This window comes from Octodon degus, unplaced genomic scaffold, assembly GCF_000260255.1.
Source record: "Octodon degus isolate 3935 unplaced genomic scaffold, OctDeg1.0 scaffold00047, whole genome shotgun sequence".
Classification (NCBI taxonomy): domain Eukaryota; kingdom Metazoa; phylum Chordata; class Mammalia; order Rodentia; family Octodontidae; genus Octodon; species Octodon degus.
In genome coordinates, this window is record NW_004524623.1 from 6,291,117 (window position 1) to 6,303,684 (window position 12,568).

A 12,568-nucleotide genomic window follows, 5' to 3' on the forward strand; every position below is an offset into this window, starting at 1 on the left:
TCTCTTCTTGAGCCGTACTTCCTCTTCCATTTCTTCCAAATTGCCGTCTTCAATGGCCCCATAGTTTGCCTCTAACATAGTTCACGAACAACAGGCCTCCCGGCTTGAACCAAGTCTCTCCCACAGTGCAAAATGTAATTAATGGCCTCCCTTGGGGACCTGGATCTCTCCTCTTGTCTCTGAAAGAGTTGTTATTTTTTAAATTTTCCTTTGTGTGGCCTCAGTTTCCTCTGATTTCCTGTTCTCTAAATTCTTCATATCAATGCCTTTCAAGTATCTGGTGCTCTCCCATTGATTGCATGTGAGAATTAAGGCCTTAGGAGCTGAACAGAAACTCTATAGGCCTTGTCAGTGAGTCACCACAGGCAAGTGAGCAAACTTGGCCATGTCATGGTGAGCTCCAAATGCTAGTATCTATCCTGCAAGCACAGCACTGGGTTTCACAAGCACATCCTTACTTTTCTACTACAGATTTTCCCTTTAGCATAATAATAACCAGCTGTGCATCATCTCAGTACTTTTGCATGAGTAATAGAGGAAGTGATCTTTGTCACCAACATGATGCACCATCTAACAGGTCTGGTGTATGTTTACCCGAGAATCACAGAGGGTACAATACACCCACATCACTCTAGGACTTGGTTTTTGTTTTTTTTAAGTTTTCTTTTTATTTTTCTGGTAGCATTAACCCAATTCAGTACAGTGGCATGTGCAAAACAAGGTTTGCAAATTTTGGAGGCTGTCCAAAGTGAATCATTAGATTATCCATGCTTGGATGTTGAAGAGGGTCCATTATGGCAAACACATGCTTTCATAACAGAAGAGTGGTGTGGGTAGAGGATGGTATCAACAATGATGGCGATGATAGGGCTGGGGCTGAGGCTGGGGTTGGGGCTGGGGCTGGGGCTGGGGCTGGGGATGGTTGTGGGGATCTAGCTCTTGCAGAGAAGAACAGGGTAGATGGAAGACAGAATGAAAAGAAAGAAATCCTGGGTCAGGAGGACTAAGCTACTGGCTCAGTAATTATATTTATTTGTTTCAAGGTTATATAGGGAAAGTTTTGATCATGTGCCCAACATTTGCCCTAGTTAACTCTAAGCCTTCTCTGTTTCTCTGGGAACAGAACAGCTTGCCAAAGCCAAGCTGATATACAGGAGACCACACATTCCAGAGCCCTGGGAATGCAGTTGAGCCCTTTGCTCAAAGCACAGGTCAAGGAAGCTGTGCACGTTGCCACATCTATTTCCTTATATGGTTGTTTGTTCCAGGACCTGGTCTCCAACAATGGTGATGGTGATGGTGATGGTGATGGTGATGGTGATGGTGATGGTGATGGTGATGGTGATGGTGGTGATGGTGATAGTGATGGTGGTGGTGATGGTGATGGTGATGTGATGTGATGCGATGTGATGGTGGTGGTGATGGTGATGGTGGTGATGGTGATGGTGATAGTGATGTTATGGTGATGGTGATGGTGATGGTGATGGGGATGGGGATGTGATAGGGATGGGGATGGGGATGTGATGGGGATGGGGATGGGGATGGTGATGGTGGTGATGGTGATAGTGATGGTGGTGGTGATGTGATGGGGATGGGGATGGGGATGGATTTGACATAATGAATGCTTACCTCCTTGATTCAGATGATGAAGAAAACAGCAATGTGAGTATATATTTGACTAGTCAAAATGTTGTAAAATGGTTCTGCAATCAGATGGAACTTTGCAATATTAGAACCAAGCCCAAAAATATATTTAATATTAAACCTGTAGCATTCTTTTAGCATCTTCATTACCAGGACACGATACTTAACACCCCAAATTTACAGGCAGGAGGGCCCAGATAGGTGGGAAGCAGAGGGAGATGCGGGAGGAGCCGGGGAGGAGAGAGCCCTGCAGTAGCCTGCCCTTTCTGCCCCTTCCTCCTCCAGCTCTCCTGCTCTCAGTAGACCATCTGGCCTCCTCATGCACTGAAAAAGATGGTGGGAACTTCACCCTTAGTGCCGCTACTCCAAGCTCTCCTGGTTTCTTCCTCTGTGCTGCATCCCCTTCCTCAATGGACAAACCGCCCCAGTGACCTCTCCTCTTCCAGAGAAGGCAGCATTCACCCCAAGACACCCCCCGACTACCATGGCATCCTCTGCTACCTTCACAGCAAGACTTGGGGGGGGAGTCAGTAATCATCCCTCTCTACCTCCTCACTTACCAGTCTCTCTTCTCCTTTTCTTTTCTTTTTTCTTTGCGGTACAGGGGATTGAACTCAGGACCTTGCACCTGCTAGGCAGGTGCTTATGTCCACCCACTTATGCGGCAGAGCTATCTTCCCAGCCCACTCCTCCCCCTTTCTAATCTGATTTCTGTTCTCATGCTAAAACTGCATGCCCACACCTCCTCCTGTGACTCCTTGGTGCAAACCCAGTGATAGCTCTCTGCTCATCTTGGAGGATTTGTCAGCCACATTCGACAAAGAAACCCACTTAACAATGCCAAAGCTCCTGTCCTTCAGCTTCTCCTCAGCATCCTCCCTCAGAGGCTGCTTCTTCCCAGTCCCTGTGCCTGGCTCTTAGTCTGCTAGATACTAAATGTGGGAGCCAGTCAAGAGGACACTTTCCAAATTTTACACTGCATGCCATGCTGAGCAGTGTGATAAAATTTTGGACTTCCTGCTCTGTCCCGCCACAATGGGAATCAGCCCTTCACTCGTACACTACCTGCTTATTGGTCAGAGTAGCCGACTTGGTTTTCAGACTGATGGTGGCAGTACACAAGTGCTTATATTCGAATCTCTCTTAGTTTGCTTAATACAGTCACTCGTTCGTTTCACGAGTGTATTTATTGGCAGCCCCTCAATGTGTCTAATTAGTATGTTCAACTTTATCATTGCTACATATAAGAAAAACATGGTATGTATTTGGTTTGGTAATTTCTGCAGTTTCAGGAATCCACAGCAGGTCTTGGAATGTGTCTCCACAAATAAGATAGGACTATTGTGTCTATCTTTTCTCATTAAAATATAATTTCCACTTGTGTTGTAAAGGAGAAAGTATTTGAGGTATGATACACAATATGTCAGGAGACTAAGAAATAGGCTTGGTATTAAAGAGCTCAGTGTAAGAAAATTCAAAATATTTCTAATGGTGGTATCTCTGGGAGTTTAATGTCACAAAGTAGTGAATAAAGCATGCTAATGTGCAGGGGTAATGTAAGGATTGTTAGCCTGTATGAATACTCAGAATTTTAAAGCTTCAATGTTTTCTGGTTTTTAAGACTTCAGAGGTGGTCTGTAATGGATTTGAATGTTTCATTTGTGGTATAATGAAATGTTTACGGAAAGATGACTTTTTCATTAAAGTATTTTTAGAAATGTGAAAACAATAAAATAAAATAAAATTTCCAAAAGGACAAAGTTCATTCTGCTTTTTATTTTTATTTTTTTTTCGTTCTGCTTTTTAAAAACATTAAAATGGAAGCATTTCCCCAGCATTGGTGAGGTCCTGGGTTCAAATCCCAGCATTGGCCAAATTAAAAAAAAAAAAGTGGTGATGGGAATTGAGATAACGTTATTCTTTCCAAAAATTCACAAGTAGAAAAGCCTTTTATTTTTTCTAAGAGATTTGAAAATGAATTGTCAAGTTAGTATTCAATAGCCCTGAACACTTCAGCATGCAATTTTTACAAAGACATTCTCCTACATAAGTTCAAATACTCATCCAAATCAGAAAATTTACACTGATACATTTGTACAATTCAGCCATCAGATGCCTTTTCATTCCATCAATTGTCCTAATATATCCTCCAAAGCAAAAAGTTTTAACTCGGCACCATGTGGCATATTTGATTGTCTTTATTAAAAAAAAAAAAAAAAACTCTTTCAATCTGGAAAATTTTTTCAGTTGTCATTTTATTCTTGACTCTTTTTAATGTTGACACTTTGGAAGACCAGAGTCTAAAGCTTCTCTGTTGTTTTTTTTTTTGTTTGTTTGTTTGTTTTTGTTTTTTCTTTTCCATTGCTGGGAATGAAACGCAAGTCTTCACACCCAGTAGGCAAGAGCTTTAACACCAAGCTACATTCCCAGGCCTGAAAATCTCTTTGGCTGGGGTTCTTTGCCAAGACTGTTGTAGAAATGATGCTTTCTTCCAAGTCTTCTTAGATGCTATGTGATTCTGACTTGTCCTACTGCTGCTGACATTCACTGTAACACTGGATTAAGGTAATGTCTGAAAGCAATCTCCACTGTAAAGTATTGAGGGGAGCACTACCCTGAGACCATTGTTTAATTAATTTTTAGTGTATGCTTATTTTAATAGTGTGGATGTATAGCTTCTATTTTTATTCAAGTTATGAGTTGTAATCTATTACAATCACTTCTTTTTTGATGTTTACATTGTTCCAAATTTGACAGTGAGCCCCTGCATCCTGATTCTGTGCAGTTTTGCTATGAGGTCATCATTCTGAGCACTTCCTGCTCTGGCACGGAAGGTTGAAGGATTCAGCTTGTTCTTTCCTTGCTGTAGTTCTGGAGTAGCTATTTCTCCAAAGAGCACTGATTTCTCATAGTGGCTAATGATATATTTTTTAAAGCAACATATGAATACTCAGTGTCACTGTCTGTGGTCCCCACTGATGGACACAACTAGACAATATACATATTTAAAGTATATGTATCTCTATAGTTATTTATTTATATTGAAATTCCTAAATTCAAACCAATCTGTGATTTCCATCTCACATCACAGGGTTCATTCGTTTTATCCTTTTACCAGGTTTTAACTCCCTTCACATTTATCAGTAAACATGACATTCATTATACTAATTACCCTTAAAATACATGTTCACTATAGCATTTGATGGTAAATAGTAATTAAAAAATAGAAATGATACAGAATCATTAAACAAAATATGAATTCAACAGATTATGCTGTATTGCATATTACTGTTTTCAACTTACTTGTTCAGATTACCAGATTTATGCCTCTAATCCTCCCTTTCCCCAGATCCCCTTCTCATCTCGACAGCCTATTTTCCTGTTTCCCATCATTAGTTTACATTATTTATTTCAGGTTTCTCATATAACAGATACCATGTGCTATCTAATCTTCTGTCTCTGATTTGTTTTACTTAATAATAGGGGCTCAAGGGGCATCAATTCTCCTGCAAATTATTCAAACTTATTCTTTTTTAAAAATTTTATTTATTTATTTATTTATTTATTTATTTATTTAGTGTGTGTGGCCAGCTCAGCCCACCAGGGGGCGGGGCTAGCCGGCATGTGGTGCTGGGGGATTGAAACGCAGTCCCTGTGCTTTGCTTAGTTAAGCTTGTTCTAAGTAGGTGCTTTAGACCACTGAGCCATCTCACCAGCCCCTCAAATTTATTCTTTATAGTTGAGCAGCACTCCATTGTATGCGTGTGTATATATAGAGATAAATATAGATACCACATTTTCTTTATCCATTTATCTGTTATAGGTTTATAGGCTGTTTACAATTTTAGTTATTATGAGCTGTGCTGCTATAATCATGGGTATACAGGTATCACATGCTAAGATTCTTAAACTCTTTCAGGAAGATTCTCGTAGGAGTATAGACCAGTGAAATCTCTTATTTATTTATTTATTAATGACACCAGGGGTTGAACTCAGGACAATGCACTTGTCAGGCAAGCGCTTATTCCACTGAGCTATCTTCCTGGCCCTCTACTTTTAATTTTCAAGAAATCTCCATGCTGATTTCCATAGTGGTTGCACTAGTTTACACTCCTACAAACAATGCAAAAGCGTTCTTTTTTCTTGCAAACTGGTCAGCATTTGTTGTTTTTCAAGTTCTTGAAGACAGCTATTCTTGTGGGGTAACATAGACTCTGTGTCATTTTGATTTTCATTTCTCTGATGATCAGTGATGTCTAACACTTCTTCATTTGGCCCCTGACCATTTGTGCAGTTGCCTGTGGTTCTGACTGAGTATTTCTTTGGGGGGAGGGTCTTTCTTCAAACATCTTAGGAGTATCTTGATATGATGACACTCATGTTCTCCCCTCTTGTTTACTAGTTCTCCACCACGGAGGTATTATGTATTACAAATATATACTAAATGAACAATAGGGGAGAACATGAGTTTCATCATATCAGGATACTCTTAAGATGTTTGAAGAAAATGTGAGTCAAAGTATGGGAAAAATACCTGAAAAGCAACCGCAGAGAAAAACATAAGAAATGTCTGCATAACCAACACTGAGTGAAGAAATAGCAAGATGAGTAAACACTGACTGAAGGGGGAAACAATGCTTGTTGGAGATTTGTCTCAATGTCTTTGATAAATATTTTTAAGTATCCCAATTATATTTAAGATAAGTAAGCTTCAAAATAAAATTTCAGCTTATAGGAAAAAAAATCAGTGGTTGACCATCATCAAAACAAATTCAATTCCTAGTCTACGTATCACAACTGAGCTCGTGTGACACTAGGGATTACCAACCCCACAGAACATGCACTTCTATTTAATGGAATATCTGACAAAGAATTTTCTCAAAAGTTGATGAATGGAACCATTAAAAATTATAACTAGGCTGGCCAAATAGCTCAGCGGATTAAAGCACCGGCAAGCAAGAGCAGGGGCCAGGGTCCCATCCCAGGGTCCCATCCCTGAGGCACGCTGAGACTGCAACAGAGACTCAGCATGGTGGCGCGAGCCTGTAACCCCAGCTCTTGGGAGGCTGTAAACAGGAAGATCGCTGTGAGTCCGATCTAGTAGTGAGACCCTGAACACCCTGTAGATCCTTCCCTAAAATACAAAAAAGAAAAAACTTATAACTATCTACTTTAAACCTAGCAATTTTAGTTATTTCCATGCTTTTAAACACTAGGTGTAGTGTTCCTTCTCAATTTTCTTTTCAATTTTAGGACACTGATTTCCTAGAAGCACAAAGTTTAAACTTTAAACTCCATTTCCACCTCAGCCCCATCACCTAGAACCCTTCTCCAAAATCTACCCTTCAAAATGCAACTATGTATTTATTATGTTAGAACACTTTGTGTTTATGTAACACTAAACACAAGTTCTTTTCTGATACAAAAATTTGTTTTCCCTAAGGCATGATCCTTTCTGAGTAATTACTTCAACTCTAATTTTTTTTTTTTTTTTTTGGTACTGGAGATTGAACTCAGGACCTTGCACTTGCCAGGCAAGCGCCTATTCTCCTTAGCTACCTCCCTGGTCCTTATTTAAATCTTTTCATGAAGCTTCAGACACAACTGGAATTTTGTCAATTCTTCATTATCTAAGGACTTTTAGCCACAGCTTGCTTTCTATACATAACTGTCATCCTGGCTCTTTATTTCGGCAATGATCTTGTCATTTTGTTCATATTTGTTGCGTATCTGACCTCATAATTTCCTTTTTCCTAGTTTATTCCCATATTTTAATGGATAACATCTCCAGGACATGTCTTGAGAAAGGAGTCATGAATTTTTTTCAGACTTACTATGTCTGAAACTTTTGCACACATTTGGTTGCCACAGTGGTACTAAAGACTAAGCTGTTAATTCTCCTTCAGCACGTGTCTCACTCTCTAAATCCCAAAGTTGCTACTGAGTGTTGCGAAGCTAATCCGATTCCAGCGCGAACCTCTTTATCCTCCTGTTCTCAAAGAGTTCACAAAGACCACCTAGACGTGAGTCTGATGACACCTTTGTGCTGGCTGCCTGCCGGCCTCTTTCAATGTGGAAACTCACAGCCTTAAGCGATGGAGCACTCCCCGATCATTCGGCACGTCCCTCCTTTCTCCCAGCTGTCTCCGGAAAGCCTAGGCGGCTCCCTCTCCGTGGAGCTGGCAGCGGCAGGGCGCATGCGCAGTTGCGGAGCTGCGCTCACTGCGCCTGCGCACGGCTTCCCCGCCGCCGCCGCTCGTTCCGCTCCGCACCGCCGCGCCGCTGAATGGCCTGCGGTGCCTCCGCCAGCCGGGAGTTGGCCGCCACTCAGCACCGAGAGCCCCGCTGACTTGCCCTCTTTTGGCCGGAACCCCACCGCCTGGGCCCGCGCGGGAGAAGCGGAGCCGGTGAGGGGAGCGGCGACCCCGCCGACCGCGGTCTCTTTCCCTGGCGGCGGCGGCTTCTTCCGTGGGACAATATGTTCAAGAGAATGGCCGAATTTGGGCCTGACTCCGGCGGGAGAGTGAAGGTCAGTGCCCGGCCGCAGGCTCCCACCCCGGCTCCGGCCTGCGCGGCGGCGGGAGAGCCTCCCGCTTCCCTTTCGCGCCTTCTCTGCCCGGCTTGAGCCGCGGGGTCCGCCGCAGCGCCCGCCGCGGCCGCGGGGCGGAGACCGACCACTCATTGGTTCCCGACCTCGCGCGTCATCGCCCTCCCACCGAGCCTGGGGAAGCCCCGTGTGGCCGTCCAGGAGTCGGGCCGCCCCTGGCCGGGAAACCGCAGCTCGCTACCCTGTGGCGCCCAGCCGAGGTCACCGGTAAACTAGAGACCCACCTGCCGTGGGGCAAGCCACAGCAGAGGGCCCGCGGGCTCCGAGGCGGAGGGCTTCCAAAGGCCGGGGTGGAAGGATCCCCGTGGTATCTACAGGTGTCTGGGGTACCTGGGCGCAGAATGGCGAGTTCTGGTGTCCACAAGCCCCGAAGTTGTTCCTGAGATAATAATAAAGATGCTCAGAGAACATAATGCAGTGCGTGGCACATAGGTTACATTTAGTGAATGGCAGTTTGTTTTGTTTTAATGAAAGCTCTGGTCGAGTCTAGCATATTTGACTGTGGCACGTGTCTGCCTCCCACTTTTCTACCTGCCCTGGCTAGTCAACACTGTATTTAAGGCAGGGCCAACAAAACCTTGATGCAGCAGCACTTATATGTGCCCCTTCTGACGTTTTAACATACTGCTCAAAGGCAATTTTTTTTCTCCCAAAACAGCCACTTTTTATAATAGTACACAAATCGTAAAGTAGATTTTTAGAGTGCTTATTTGTATCATTTTACGTCATTTTGTATTACAATGTGTATACAAACTATCTATGAGAATGTTTTCAAATGTTGCAAAAGCTGCAGAAATTTAATAGGGCGGGAAAGTTGTATCAGGCAAAAGTTAACTTTGCCCAAGCTTTTAGGATAGGTGTTGGACTGATAGGAAACTACTACTGTCTAGAAATAAATAGCCTCGTGTGGTGGTGCATGCCTATAATCCGAGCACTAGGGAGACTGAGGCAGGAGGATTGCTAAGAGTTCAAATCCAGCAAGGGCTACTTAGTGAGTTCAAGTAGTAAGACCCTATCTCAAAAACAGGCAAAAAAGAGTAAAACATTAGATTTTGGGGAAGAAGTTACAGAAGTTAGGTGTTAGATTCTAAAAGTATTTAAGTTTCAGCCCAGTCTCCTTGAGGAAATGAAACCTGCAATCCTCAAATGATTTTCCGCCAAAATAGCTATGTAAAATTTTAAAATTAGGGATGTATTTCTCCTCCCTGCTTACCTTGTGCTTTTCAGGACTAGAGAACTGTTTCATCACTGATGAATCCTGCCAAGTGTTTGAGAATGAATTCTGTAGCGGAATTGAGCTCTGCTGTATACTTACAGACCTGCCCTGGCCAGTTAGTACTGTATTTAAGGCAGTCTTGTTCTCTGGCCTCTATGGTCACAAAAGGGTCATCAGTAGCCTTTAATACTATAGTTTAAGGTTTCATACAACTGCCTTCATCTGAGCTAATGTTTGATTTATAGGTACGGGATTTGGTTAACTGCCCAGACACAATTTAAAATTTTTTGGTTATTTTCACTCCTTTTCCTTATTTCTTATTAGGATTGATTACATCGGCACACTTTGGTGAGGGGAGTACTTTCAACAGCATACTCACTGGCTTCCATTTAGTTTGACATCTTTTTCTCATGGTGATTTAGAGATTCTTCAAGCCAGTAAAAATATTTCATAACCGTTTCGCCACTTGGGTATATACCTACACAGTACCTCACATGTTTTAGCAAGAAAACACTGAAAAGTAGAGACCTGACACAGCTAGCTAGCTACGAGAATCTGCTCCAAGCAAGCATTTGTTTCTCTGAAGTAAGGGCACCACACACCTGTTCATTTAAGACAACTGTCCTTATTATTCAGTATGCATTTTTCGTTTTAAACAGGGCCTAGATCACTCAGCCTTGCAATAGGTGCTCACTGGCAGAGCTGCATCCCCAGCTTATGCCTTGACTTCATAGAGAACAAGTTCCTGCCGTTCAGGCTGCTTCTGATTGGTTCTCGTAATGTACGCTTCTCCCGTGGGGCAGGCTGACACTTCAGTTCAACTGAGGTATCCTTTGGTTTGGCTTCCTTATTTTTTTGATCATTTTCCTTAATGCATTTCAGAAAGCTATCTTGATTCCTAGAGTGGTTAATATGCTCAATACACATTAATTCTTGACCTTAACACTGACTTGCTTGTTCCAGGGCCAACAGCATGCTGGGTAACATTATAGACTCTTCCAGTTTTATCATGATAACATCTGCATGGTGCTCCTTTTTGAACGTACCCATTCCCTTGATGTCTACAATAGCTACAGTTTTATATATGTGGCCAGAGGAGCAACTCCATGTTTTCTGAAAGGCCTAGAGAACATAAACCAAATCCTCTCTTTCTCTTTCTGTTTGTCATTGTCATTTTGACAAATTACTGAAAGATGGTCGTTCTGGCCAAAAGGGCACAGCACTTTTCACATATAATATGTCGTGGTTTTTCTCCTTCAGATACATTTTTTTGCTATTGGGCCACGGGTCTAAAATTCATGTGCAAGGCTGGGACGATAGCTCAGTAGAATAAGTGCCTGTGTGGCAAAGACAGGGTCCTGAGTTCAAGCCCCAGTACTACAAAAATAAAATTCATGTGCAGCTCTTTTTTTCTCTTCGTTGAAATGCTTGATCTCTCCTTTGCTTTCCATCAGCCTATCAGCAGCTCAATCAGATGTGAGCAGAAACATGAGTCTACACTGAAGAACTGAATACAAATGTAGCAAACTTGACACCAGCAGTATTTGCCAAGTTTGTTATCCTAGCCCCATTTTTGCCACATTTGAATCCAGTTGTAATACATATTGTAACATTTATATGTAAATCAGTTGAACTGTTAAAATCCTCTTCCTAAATTTTGAATTTTTAGGGTTTTTTTTCTAATATGGGTTAAAGTAAATGCATAAATAGTAAAATGCACTTTTTATCCAAATACCTAGAGTTCAGGTTCATAACAGACCTGTTGTACTTCCTTAAGCAAAATTCAAGTGCTTTATGTGATTATTTAAATAAGAGCATTGTCAAAGAGCAAATTAATTAATATGATGATAAGTTACTTGTGTTAATATGAATGAAAATGTTGCAAACTGGTCTGAGAAAAGTTCATGTTGTAACCTGTTCAGTTGAGGAAATTGCCCTTATAGTTCAGGTTATAAGATTGGCATTTCTTTTATATCCAAAGTGAGAGTCACACCCCTGGACAAAGGAGCCTCCTAAACACTGCCAGTTCTGGGCCGGGGGTGTAGCTCAGTGGCACAGTACCTGCCTGGCAAGCATGAGGTCCTGAGTTCGATTCCTGGTACCAAAAAAAAAGACTACCATTTCTTGAAACAAGCCTCATTCTGTATTTATTCAGTTAATAGTATAATTTTTTTTGTTTTTTAAACTATTTTTCTTTTAGGGGGTTACTATTGTTAAACCAATAGTTTATGGTAACGTTGCTCGCTATTTTGGGAAGAAGAGAGAAGAAGATGGGCACACCCATCAGTGGACGGTGTATGTAAAGCCATATAGAAATGAGGTAGGTACTTTTTTCCTCTGCAATTTTTCTATAATTTGTTCTGCTCAAAGATAAATTGTAAATTTTTATAGTAACTTTCTGATAAAATTAACTCATTGTGGAAATGTAGCCCCCCCCAAAAAAATTAGAAGAATAAAATGAGATTTGTCATTTTTGTGCAGTTAGTAGAAACTGATTTTCCAAAAATGTTTCCTAATTAAAATTAAGTAACAAGGATTATACTTGTATAAATACAGTACAAGTGTGCTTGCCAAACATCAGTGTCTCAAGTTAACACAGTCACCAGGGGCGTTTCAGAAATAGCAACAAATAGAGTAATAAGTAGACCAGAGAGCATAGAAACAGTTCTGCTATATACACTGGTTATACTAGTGTTTTTGTTTTTTGGTTGAATCTGCTGCCTTGAAAACAACCATTAGATACATATTCAATAGATATTTATTGAATGAATAGATTATTCAACTTGCATATGCAGATAGCATTACTCATTATAGCCAAAAAAATGGAATCAACTAAAATGTCTGTGAGCTGATGAACATATGAATAAAATGTTGTATATTCACGCAATGGAATACTACTAGGCACTAACAAGAAATGAAGTACTGGTGTGTGTCAGCACGTGTGTGAAAATGGAAGCATTATGCTTAGTGAAAGAAAAAACATAAAACGGCATTACTTGTATGATATCATTTATATAAAATGTCCAAATAGGCAATCCATAGACATAAATCCCTGGTTAAAATTCCTTTTACTTTTTAAAAAAAGTTACCATCGAGACCCC

The 12,568-nt window shown here is 41.4% G+C and overlaps 1 protein-coding gene across 1 annotated transcript in view; it reads left to right on the plus strand.

Annotated features, from left to right (window-relative positions):
- The first annotated feature begins 7,843 nt into the window (after positions 1–7,843).
- The window catches only part of Yeats4 (YEATS domain containing 4), a 25,606-nt gene continuing 20,881 nt past the window's right edge, over positions 7,844–12,568 (plus strand). Inside the window, 2 exon segments of the mRNA XM_023716313.1 lie at positions 7,844–8,173; positions 11,668–11,791. Coding sequence (XP_023572081.1) covers positions 8,123–8,173; positions 11,668–11,791 — 175 coding nt within the window. The 5' untranslated portion in view covers positions 7,844–8,122.